This window comes from Helianthus annuus, chromosome 17, assembly GCF_002127325.2.
Source record: "Helianthus annuus cultivar XRQ/B chromosome 17, HanXRQr2.0-SUNRISE, whole genome shotgun sequence".
Lineage (NCBI taxonomy): Eukaryota > Viridiplantae > Streptophyta > Magnoliopsida > Asterales > Asteraceae > Helianthus > Helianthus annuus.
Genome location: NC_035449.2, coordinates 28725684 through 28738165, shown reverse-complemented (window position 1 = coordinate 28738165; position 12482 = coordinate 28725684). Strand labels below are relative to the sequence as shown.

Here is a 12482-nt window from a genome sequence, read left to right as displayed (position 1 = left end):
GATCCAAGATTCCCTAAGTGCAAAAATATCAGATAGCCAATCATTATCTTCTAAATTGAATTCTGCAATAACCGTTTCCCATTCTGATTCAAACTCTTCAGGTGTGAGAATATCCGTCCACACAACACCACGGATACTTCTTTAAAATTGGTGGAATTGCATAGCCTAACACCAACCTATAAATAACACGAAAACGCCATGCATATATAAAAAAACAAAAGACAAAACTTCATTTAAAAAACAGTTACAAGGTACAAAATGCCATGTAACTTAAAACGCATTGTATACTAAAACGCCAAAGGCAAAAAAAGCATAACTCAGTGACAACAACTTTTGGTTGAGAACCAACAGCTTTAAGAAAAACTCTTAACAACCAAATATACGTATCAACAGTTTCTGACGCCAACAATGTTGCACCAAATGTAACATTACAGTGATGATTGTCTACACTAGTGAACGGTACAAATACCATAGAGTATCTGCATATGAAAACGGCATGAGAAATGAAACAATAATAAAACGCCATTGAATGTAAACTAGTAAAACGCCATTGCATGCTAATAAAACGCCATTGCATGTAAAATATAAAAACGCCATGCATGTGAATTAATAAAACGCCAAAAACAAAGAAGTTGAATTATAAAAAATTACTTGTTGGAACGATACGTGGCGTCAAACGAAATCACATCACCAAACACGTGGTAATTACGTTTGGCTTGATCGTCACACCAAAAAAGACCCTTCAAACGATTGTCTTCGTCTGTGATGTAATCATACGGGAAATTAGGTTGGGAATGTTTTTTTTTCATTCAAATGTTTCACAACCATATTAGCGTCATATTCCCCTATGAACAAGTTAATTTGCCTCTTATAGTTCTTAAATTCAACTTTGCTTGCGCCCGCATCTTCAAAACCACCAAAACAAGTCTTCATAACATTAAACGCCTTGACAAGACCCAAATTCAGCTTAGACATGCTGTGTATAACATGCTTCTGGAGCTGAGTGAGGTGTCGTTCAGTTGGAAGAAAATGCTTATCAGGACGTTCAACAAGTTCATGATTGTGCTCCTCGACAAACTTATACACCTTCCAAAATCCATCCGCAAATTCTACACATAACAGTGCACCACAATCAGTCCTCTTTGAAAAGTTAGATCGCACTACTCGCTCCTTTTGATTGGGGTCCAACGTATCAACCTTCTTGTCCTTATATACCCCAGCTCTCGTACACAAGAAATACTTAATATGTAAGACGCCTTTAGAGTTTGTCTTTGTAGTCCCTTTCCTGACTGAAAACCCACACTCCTTGGCATACATAGCATACATTGAATGACAATAATCAAGGCTTGAGAATACCATGTCCTTTCTGGGCTTTAATTCTTCACTGACGTCAGGAATGATAAATGGTAATCCAGTTTTGGGGCAATGCCTTTGACTCGAGGAAGAGACTTCGTCTGAGAAAACACAGGGAGGAACAGAAAAATCAGAAAAACAGAGTGATGTCTCGTAATAACATTATATATTAAAAGGCCATTAATTGAATATAAACAAGACATAATAAATACATAATGAAACCGCCAAAATTAACAGAACTAATGTTTCCACAAATTAACAAAATAGTAATAACGGATATTCACAAATACTACTAAATAAAAGTCAAAACTAATCAAATAGATGAAAAACGCCAATGATCGTAAAAAGATAACAAATACACAAGAACGTAAACGGCAATTAAAGCTAATATCGAAAACTCCAATTGCAGTTACGAATAATAGATTAAATATCAATTAAAACGCGATTAAACTGCATAATTGAATAACGCTATGGAAAATCATACAACACATTATAAAAATAATAATACAAAAAAACACCATAAAACAATGATAAAAGAACAAAACGCCATATCTGTTGCATTATTTGCTGGAACGAAAATAGAAGACGCCAACGAATTTTACTTTGTCGAACAGAATCCACGTTAAATGCCATAGATCTGAGAAAGTTTGCAAAGGAGGTAACAACTAACAATAAATCTTTGGAGTTTTAATTTGAAAGAGATTTATAACGCGAATAAGGAGGGAACGTATAAAAGGACAATCGTACCCCCGCATAACAATTAGGGCCCCCTGCCACGTGTTGGGCCAGGATCCGTTCTCACCGTTCTCACATTTTTCACCGTTCTCTCCTGAACCCATATATATATATATATATATATATATATATATATATATATATAGGGGAAGGTTCATTTGAGAAGAAAATTTTATTGAGAAGAAAAAGAATAAAAGGGTATAATTGTAAAACATTAAATAGTTTTTTTTTCATCTCATTTATTATTATGTTTGACTAATTAATTAGTTATTAAGACTATAATCCTCCACACTAAATATTTTTGCCTACACACATCAAAAGTTATCCTACACATTTCAAAATTTATCCTACACATATTGAAATTTATCGTACACAACTCGTAATTTATCCTACACGCCTCGTATTTATCCTACACTATAAATGAATTTTTATTTTTATTTTTTGTGAAAAATATATATATTTTAAAAATAAGTTACAAATTTAATATAGATAGTTATTAAAGATGAAACTACCAATTAATGATGTATGTAAGTTTACTAATATACCCTTATAGTTACATTAAGTAAAAATATTAAATAAAGTCTAATGAAGCATTTTTATTGGTTGAAATTTCTTCTTTTTTCTTCTTACAAAGAATTTCTTCTCATTTGAACCCTCCACTATATATTTATATATATCAAATGGCAATAGCATGTTGGACCGAAGAAGTAGGGATAGCCTTGGCTACGACTTGGGTGAGTGTCCAAGAAGAAACGCCTCCTGCTGTACCGTCTTCGTTTTGGAATGCAGTTTTCAAACAATTCCGTCAACATTTGGGTCAAATCCATCGTAACGTAGAACAAATTAATTCAAAGTTTAGTGATATTCGTCTAAAGTTTGGAAGATTTCAATTGGTTTTCAACGAGCTGATGAATGGCAAGGGTTACGTAATGGTTGAGGAAGCAATTGAAGTGGCCTATGTCAAATACAATATTGAGGATAAACCCAATGTTTTAAAAACCGGTTTTTAAATCAAACCGGACTAGGCTAAAAAATGGTTCAACCGGTTGAACCGGGTTGTACTGAGCGGTTCAACCGGGTTGACTACCTACCTCAATAATTTCATAAATTACAACATCAACTCAAAAGTTAATCAAAAAATGTATGATTACATATTAAAAGATAACCTAAAAGTAAATCCATAATAAAAAATAATTCAAAATATAATCGAAAATCATTCAATTTTCCAACAAGCTCTTTTAAATGAAAGTGTACGATATGTTTAAGCCATTTGAGTGTTGAATACATCAACTATTTTCGTTTCATACAATATTAAATAAGAACTTTAGTTACGAATAATTATAATATATAAAAATTACGTTACATAAGTAACATATATAACAAAAATAAGTAACAACCCAAACTAAAATAACCTTGAGCCCATACCGGTATTACGTTTTAAACTGGTATACCGGATTTTACCGCCGGTACAAACCTTATGCCGTTTCACTTATTTACCGGGGTGTTTCGTACCGGATTTACATCTGGAAACGGTAATACCGGTATAACCGGTCGGTATTTACCGGTTTTTAAAACATTGGATAAACCGTGCTGATTGGTGAAACTACTTTAATTTAAGTTGTTTTTTTATTTAGTTATGTATAATGGGACGACTCCTAGTGCCCTTACACCTAAAATGGCCTCAATAACTTGTCAAAAAACTAACTGTCTAACTATCCTTGATAATATCATGAAGATTGAAGCTCTATTTAATTTGCAGTAAACCCCATCTTCAATTAGCATCACATTAATGATTTTTTTCAATATCGGACAAGCGGTTTTGTATAATACTGCAACTCGATCAATGAGCTGAGCTTTCAATCTCAGTGGGTTTAACTCCATTTATCAATGCACCAACACAACCACTACTAGGTCATAAGACGGTTGACGCATCCAATGACAATGGTTTCAGATGCGCTAACAAGACCCGACTTCCAGGATTGTTTTTAGCTACATCTTTGGTGATACGAAGCTTGGATACCCCTCCCAAGCAACACAGGAGTAAAACATATTTCAGATAATATCGGGCTCATAAAACGGTTTTAAATAAATTACATAAATAGCCCATAAACCTTTAAATAGTTTTAATAAGTTAAATAAATAGTCATCAGGTCTAAAAAGACTTAAATATTCTTGAATATATCATAAAAGTTTAATAGAATTAGTACCACACACTCAGACAGGCTCTTCATGAGTCGAGCCAAGGCGTGCTCAGACTCAACTCGAATTTGAAACCCACTTAAAAAGTTTGGGCTCAACAAAAATGGACACACAAACAAAAATGGACACATAATAAAGAGTTAAAATGGACCAATCTCACGAACACATATAAGAGTTGTTTACTCAACAAAAGTCAACACTGATGTAAGTTTTACGTAAATTTTGTCACGATTTGGGTTTAATCGAGGGAACTACCCAACTTCACACGCAACATCGGTTTACTCCCTCCCTTTTTCCGTTTCTACCATTCTCCCCCAAAACCTCACTCTGCTCCACCTCTCACACTCTTCTCCGGCCACCGCACCGTCCAATCGCCGCCGATTCATCACTCCAATCGTTTCTCCGAATTCAGGTTCTCACACATCTTAACACACGCGCTGCATCTATATGTTTACTCATTCCTGATTTCAGATCTACTTATCAATTGATTGTAAAATACCTAGCTACAAGTATACGGTAATCGATTGTAATTTCGTTTGAATCAACTCGTGTTTTGTTATATATATATTTGCATGCTCAATCTGTATAACCGATATGTTCAATTGATTGTAATTTTCGTGATTTGTAGTAAGTTTATCGGTTAATTTATTGCTATAAGTGATTTTAGGAAGTTGTTATTGGCAATGCCGTTTAGGTGATTGAGAAAATTTGATTTAGTTGTGCAATTGAAGTTTTGTTGATTTTGTCGGTGAGTTTGTGTGAGCGTGAACAGTTTGACAGATGATCCGTACGAATCAGATGTAGTTTGATTACGATCAAATAGCAAGTCAAGTTTATAGAATAAGCATGTTTTCTGTTTTTCTATCGGAAAACCTAATTTCAGGATACTGGAATATATAAAAAGTGTAGATACATTGTTCTGCATATACAAAATCTGGTCACTACGATCTGTATGTGTGCGTGTGATTGCTCAGAGTCTGAATATCTGTTTTTATTTCTATACTTCCTTTTGCATTTGCAGTCTTGATTTGGAGACACTGGATTGATTTAAGTTTATCGCTTAATCTGTTGCAACGAGTGATTTTGGGAAGTTGTCGGTGACAATGCCGTTTAGGTGTTTGAATAATTTTCATTTGGTTGTACAATTGAAGTTTTGTTAATTCTGTCGGTGATAGATGATCTGTACAAATCAGATGTAGTTTAATCACGATCAATAGCAAGTTAAGTTCATAGAATAAGCATATTATTTTGTTTTTTATTGGAAAACCTAATTTCAGGATATTGGAACTTAATAGTGTAGATACGTTGTCTCTGCAAATACAAAATCTGCTAAATTAAAATATGTGTGTGTATGTGTTTTGTAGTACACATTTGATGATTGCAGTTCTGTTATTACCCAGAGTCTGAATGTCTATTTTTTATAATTTCTTTTGCATTCGCAGTGATGATTTGGAGAAACTGGATTGATTTGATATTGCAGCTATAACTGGTTACAGTCTGAGCATTGCTCCAGTGTGTGTTAGATTCTGATGATAATGATATCGAAAATCAAATGGTTATTACTTGGAGGTCTGGTTCTGTCTTTCTTGTCTTTGCTGGTGCACATGTTTCTTGCAAATACAAGTGTGGAGCTAGTACAATACAGTGTTATGACACGGTTTATTGAGGATTTGAATATAGAAGCGGCGGGGAAACAGGTAAAACAGCTTGTATTTAAATGTTTTATTATTTTATGAAGTTGTACTTAAAAGATTCATTTGCTTTACTACAGGCTGTTAGATCTAGAAGGTTGTGGGGGAAGGTTAAGCCTTTAGAGGTTTTGCAACCATATGCAAACCCTAGAAGTAAATATCCCGGTAATGATACATTTATAAAGCAAGTTAACAGTTTGGTATTTCTAGATAGACACCTTTGCTTCTTCTAATGTAGTATATAACAGCACCAACACTTTAGCTTTTAACAATACTTGTTTCGGGCCTGTTACTTTAACTTGATATGCATGTTGCAGTTCCAGTTCCTGTTGAACAAAGTACTGGTTTCATATACGCCAAAATTTTCGGTGAATTTGAGAAGATCAGATCTTCGGTATGTTCTGGTTGATCTGAATTCTTTTCACTAACTTGATAGTTTTATTCTTTCTCAAGGCTTATACGGGCTTGACATTTTTCTAGATTTGTGATCTTGTTGCCATATCCAGGCTTCTCAATGCTACTCTGGTCATCCCAGAGATTCAAGAAAGTACGAGCTCTAAAGGCATTAGGTATGTTCGAGAGTCTTAGGAACAATTAGGATAACCTGTAAGCTTCTATTTTATTTTGTATTAATTTTTTATATGATTCCGTGCAGCTCCGAGTTTAAAAGCTTTTCATACCTCTACAACGAAGAACAGTTCATAACATCTCTTAAAAATGATATTATCATCGTGAAAAATCTACCTCCTAATTTGAAGGAGGCGAGGAAACGTAAAGAAATTCCCACCTTTAAGCCCAAGAAGTTGGCTTCGCCTGATTATTATATTAAAGAGCTCTTGCCAGAGTTAAAGAAGTCAAAGGTTATTGGATTGGTGATTACGGATGGAGGCTGTTTACAGGTATTATTTATCTTAAATTCTTTCTTCTTCTAGCATAAGATAAGGCTTGCATGTCACACTTATATTGTTTCTCTTTATGGAATTGATTTGAGTTTGTAGTTATATGTGTTATATTTTGAAGTCAGAATTAGTAAGCTTACCAATAACAAACAGTGACCGCTGGAAATTATATCTTCTAGCCACATCTATTTAAGTTATGATATTTTGTTTCTTAGTATGTTGCATAATGTGTTGAATCTGAACTATGTTCTGCTTCCTTCACTTTTGCAAGGGAACTTCAGTTTTTTTCTGAAGAGATATAGTGTTGTGAAATCTCTGCTCTTGGTTCTTGATTGCACAAGCTTGTCTCATCTTTCATTTAGTCAAAGAAAGTTCTGACTCCTATTTTCTTATCAGCCTGTTCTCTCTTCTAAGTGGGTTGAATATCAAAGGCTCAGATGTCGTGTAGCATTTCACGCACTTCATTTCCGTCCTGAGATTCTAGAGCTTGCACATCTAATGGTGAAAAGGTTAATTCATCTTATTTTCTCAACTATATTCAGTTATAAAAAGATTCTCAGTACTAACTGCAGCATAATATCATCATTGTTTTTGAGAAAAAAATTATCTAACTACACTTTAATAATACAAAAAAGATCAACTGTAATCAATCCAGTATCTGATCTAAACATTTATACAGGTTAAGAGCTTCAGGGCAACCTTATCTTGCATATCATCCTGGTCTTGTAAGAGATAGCTTGGCTCACCAGGGTTGTGCTGAGCTTTTCCAGGTCAGATTTTATTTTATACTTTTAATAAATTTGCAATTATAGTACTTCTAGAAGATTCTAGATGATGAATACGTTCTCTGTTTTGCTATAGGATGTCCATACTGAACTTATACAGTACCGACGTGCACAACTGATCAAGCAAAAAATCATTCGTGATGAACTAAGTGTTGACTCACATATTCGGAAATTCAACGGTTCATGTCCTCTGATGCCAGAAGAGGTATCGTAGATTCTATTCTTCATGATTATATATCTTTAGAGTAAAGTACACGGATGGTCCCTGTGGTTTGCACTTTGTATGCATTTAGTCCCTAGCCTTTTCCAAAAGTGCATAGATGGTCCTTGTGGTTTGCACTTTGTAACACATTTAGCCTCTAACTTGGACCTGCTGAAACCTTTAAATGCGTTGGCTGGGGACTAACCGCGTTACAAAGTGCAAACCACAGGGACCATCCGTGTACTTTTGGAAAGGTAGGGACCAAATCCAAAATTTTAGTAAACTACGGGGACCATCTGTGTACTTAACTCATATTTTTGAAAGTGTTCCGTTTTAACATCAACTTTGCAGGTGGGACTCCTCTTTCGAGCCATGGGCTATCCACCAACAACGAGGATATATTTAGCAGGTTCCGAAACATTTGGTGGTCAACGTGTCATGATCCCTCTTCGTGCCATGTTTACAAATTTAGTTGATCGTACTAATTTATGCAATCGATACGAACTTAATAAAGTGTTTGGCAAAGAAAGCCCACTTCCCTCAAACTCCTTCAACCCCACATCAACTAAAACATCCAAGCAGTTGAAGAAAGAATGGGATCAGGCGGGTCCACGTCCTCGACCTCTTCCACCACCTCCAGATCGACCCTTTTATCAACACGAAAAAGAAGGTTGGCATGGTTGGGTTGCAGAAAAAGATTCTGAGCCCGACCCGTCACCAATTGAGTTAAGGGACAAAGCACACAGGTTGTTGTGGGACGCACTTGACTATGTTGTATCAGTTGAAGCAGATGCTTTTTTTCCTGGTTTCCATAATGATGGTAGCGGTTTGCCTGATTTTTCAAGCTTGGTTATGGGTCATCGGCTTTATGAGCTGGCGTCTGCCAGAACTTATCGACCAGACAGGTGAATGGATATTTTCTTTAGAGTAAAATGCCATTTTCTTTCATGTGGTTTGGCCAGTTTTACGACTTTCGTTCAAAGGTTTGTTTTTCCGCATCTGGATCAAAAAGATTTGAAATCTTGCCATTTTAATCCGGCTCGTTAACTCCATCCATTTTTCTCCATTAAGTCAGGGGTATTTCCGTCTTTTTGTTAATTTAAAGAGCAATTCGGTCTTTTTCACTTTATGTTCAAGCATTTAAAATACCATTAATAAAAGTTAAGTCCCTTGACTTTAAGTCAACACAAAGAAAAGACGAATATACAACTGACTTAACGGATCAAAATGGATAGAGTTAACGAACCGGATGAAAGTGGCAAGATTTCAAATCTTTTGGATCCAAATGTGGAAAAACAAACCTTTGGACGAAAGTCGCAAAAATGGCCAAACACGAAAATGGCATTTTACTCTTTTCTTCATTATATTGTTCTCTCTTGAAATTTAACTTTTACTCTTTTCTTTATTATATTGTTTCTTATTATTAAAATGTTATTTTTCCAAACAGGAGATTTCTTGCTAAATTGTTTAATAGTACACAAGATCATCTTTATTATCCAAAACGAAGCTGGATTCTAGCAGCACGTAAGCATCTGAACGATAGTTTGGGGGAGGAAGGACTAAAGAGACAATCAACTCAATCAAAGTCGCGGTCGTTTCTCTCCCACCCGATTCCGGAATGTACTTGTACTATTTCCAAAACCGGTGACAAGAACGCATGCCCCAAATGGATCGAAGCCAGCCTGGCCGAATCCAAATTGCAAGAGAGCACTGAAAACGAGCAACCCGATTATACTGATGAACCAGATGAACAACAAACAGATGAAGAAGACGAAAGCAAGAGAAACGATTCACCTTCTTTGGAAGAAGACGTTGAAATGGATCCTGATGATTAGATGTTTGAAAAAAGTATACGGGTTGATTGTTGCCATGTCATCCAGATTCTTTTATTGATTATTATCACGGAGTCGTGTGGAGGTACGTTTGTTGGGTTATCAGTTGCACAGAGTGATACAGGTAAAAGGAAAACGGTAAGAAACAGGGAGTTATACAAGTTTAGCTTTACACCTATTTTTTCATTTTGTTTACGATATGGTCTATAGCATTGTTGTTTTGTGTACCTTATCTGCATAATGAGTTTTTAAGTTTTGAGTTTATGAAACAATGTACCATCTATTAGGAACCCGAGATCATATATACATGATGATACGAGTCTTGAGTTGTATCATATTGCATTACGTGTTTATGCGGGCTCACTGCTTACTGCTTAGGTTGGCTGGTTTATTTGCTTTCGTTTTCTACAGGGATTAGTACTCTTGATTAACTAACATATTCTTTTAAGCACTTTGTGGCGCCCACTGCTTACTGCTTAGGTTGGCTGGTTTATTTGCTTTCGTTTTCTACAGGGATTAGTACTCTTGATTAACTAACATATTCTTTTAATCACTTTGTGGCGCCTTTGAGTTATGTCGTAACCTATAACTGACTTAACAGGCGAAACTAATGAGTTAACATGAGATAAAAAGTCAAGTATATGATACTTCTTAAATGGTTAATAAAAGGCAAAACTAATGAGTTAACAACTTAACATGATGATATAAAAAGTTTTCAGTATTTGATACTTTTTAAATGGTTAATTATAGAACGTGACAAATGATGTATGGTCGTGAAGAAAATGTCAGACAACTTGAGTGACCTGAAAAAGTCCAAAAACTATTTTTAATGATATATTAGGGACGAAAATAAGATATTGTCCCATTTTGAAAAAAGAAAAATAGAAAATGTTTTATCGTTTTAGAAAAAATACATACATAAAAAACCGTATTTCTTAATACTATCAACTTGTTATAGACCAAACAGAGAGATGATATGGACAAACTTTTTTTTTTTGTTAAATAAAGCAACTGTTGAAAGAAAAGTAAAAGTATGAGTAAACAGGTTGATTTTGGCTTTAAGTTTTTAAGCAATTATTAAAGGGTGGGAAAATTATCAAAATGTTGGTTGACCAAGTGTATTTGCAATTTTGTCACCTTCATGCGTTTCTGGAACGCCCTCACAGCCTCGGAAGCGTCCCACTATCATGTTGAAGCGTCCTTTTGCTTTCAAGAGACACGTGTCTGAGATGTTGAAGCGTCCGTTTCCGTTACCAAAATGCGTCAGTCACCGACGCATAAAAATTTGTGATGCGTCCCTGTGTACGTTCTGAGGCATGGCCGACGCTCCCGAGGCCTGGCCGACGCTTCCCGAGGCTTGACCGACGCTCCCCCGAGGCTTGGCCGACGCTTCCCGAGGCTTGACCGACGCTCCCCCGAGGCTTGACCGACGCTTAAATAATTAACGAAAACTCAAAAGTCGTTTAACTTTTTAACCGTTGCACACATTTACCCCACTATATAACCCCTCACCCCGTTCACTTATCTATCACACACCCGCCGTTTTCAAAGTTTGCAAACATTTCTCAGCCATTTCACTACAAGTCCGACGCCGTCAACGACCCGAAAAAATGGCCAACTCCTGGACTGATGTTGAAGACATTGCTTTGTGCGAAGCATGGGAGGAGGCCATGACCGATCCCCCACGACGAGGACATGGTGGGCTCTGGGGGCGTGTTCAACAGATTTTCGCCCAACTACGTGGTCCGGACCACAACCGGACCGTTGACGCATTATCCTCCAGGTTCCGTGTCCTGCGGTTGGAATGTGAGAGGTTTGATCGATATTTCAAGAGAGTGGAGACAAAAATGACGGACCTTGGTGAGGACGATCAGAAGGCCGTGGCCCTCATCAACTACCGTCATGAAGAGGGACATGAATTCAAACATGTCTCGGAGTGGGAGGCTATTAAGATATGGTTTTAGAGTATTATGTGTTCTTATTTTGGTTTTTATTTTTATTATGTTATGTTTTGATGTTTAATATAAAAATTTCGTAAAATTTTTTGACTCCGTTAACATGATTATAAGTTAAAAAATTAAAAAATTAAACTAAAAAATAACATGTTTATATCGTTTAAAAATAACATGTATGTTAACGGGATCCCATTGTTTATAAGTTATAAAAATTTGACTCCATGAACGGGATCCCATGTATGCACAAATATACAAAGATGCGTCTTTGCCGACGCTTCCGAAGCTTCACGGACGCGTTAGCAAATGAGACGGACGCTTCATCGGACGCTTCATCGGACATGCGTCGCTTGAAAAGAGAACGGACGCTTCAATATGACAGGCGGACGCTTCAACATGAAAGGCGGACGCTTCCAAGGCTGAGTAGTCCTTCCAAAGACGCAGGAGGGTGACAAATTTGAAAACACTGTTGCTCAACCAACATTTTGGTAATTTTCCCATTATTAAAAGACACATAAACACCCTAATATTGTTGGGCTATTTAACTTTTGTTTTAACCAACACAATGGTTCATTTTGGTCACACACTTGTTCAGTTCACACACGTATTGGATTTACAGGGATATTGACTCGAACCATTGCGAGTTTGTGACTACATATCGAGTTGCCCTGATTCGAAAATACGCAACTCTTCTAGTTGCTCTTTGAAATTTAAGCACCGTTAATTCAATTTAATGCGTGTTTAACTACCATCCTATTTTCGGCTATTTTATGGTTCCTCAAATACAAAATTTCCACTCACATACCCAAAAAACAAAAACCCTTTCGTGACAGA

The 12482-nt window shown here is 36.1% G+C and overlaps 1 protein-coding gene across 2 annotated transcripts; it reads left to right on the top strand.

The window, feature by feature from the left end:
* The first annotated feature begins 4493 nt into the window (after nt 1-4493).
* On the top strand, nt 4494-10057 carry LOC110898518 (protein EMBRYO SAC DEVELOPMENT ARREST 30). 2 transcript variants are annotated; one of them, XM_022145313.2, is made up of 11 exons: nt 4494-4699; nt 5730-5984; nt 6059-6143; nt 6296-6372; nt 6485-6547; nt 6634-6877; nt 7274-7386; nt 7557-7647; nt 7739-7867; nt 8216-8769; nt 9312-10057. In XM_022145313.2, the coding sequence occupies exons 3-11, from the start codon at nt 6117-6119 to the stop codon at nt 9697-9699; spliced, it is 1686 nt and encodes a 561-aa protein (XP_022001005.1). In that variant the 5' UTR covers nt 4494-4699; nt 5730-5984; nt 6059-6116; the 3' UTR covers nt 9700-10057. The 2 variants fall into 2 exon arrangements, with proteins under 2 accessions (XP_022001005.1, XP_022001003.1); XM_022145311.2 differs by having other exon boundaries at nt 6459-6547.
* The last annotated feature ends 2425 nt before the right edge of the window (nt 10058-12482 follow it).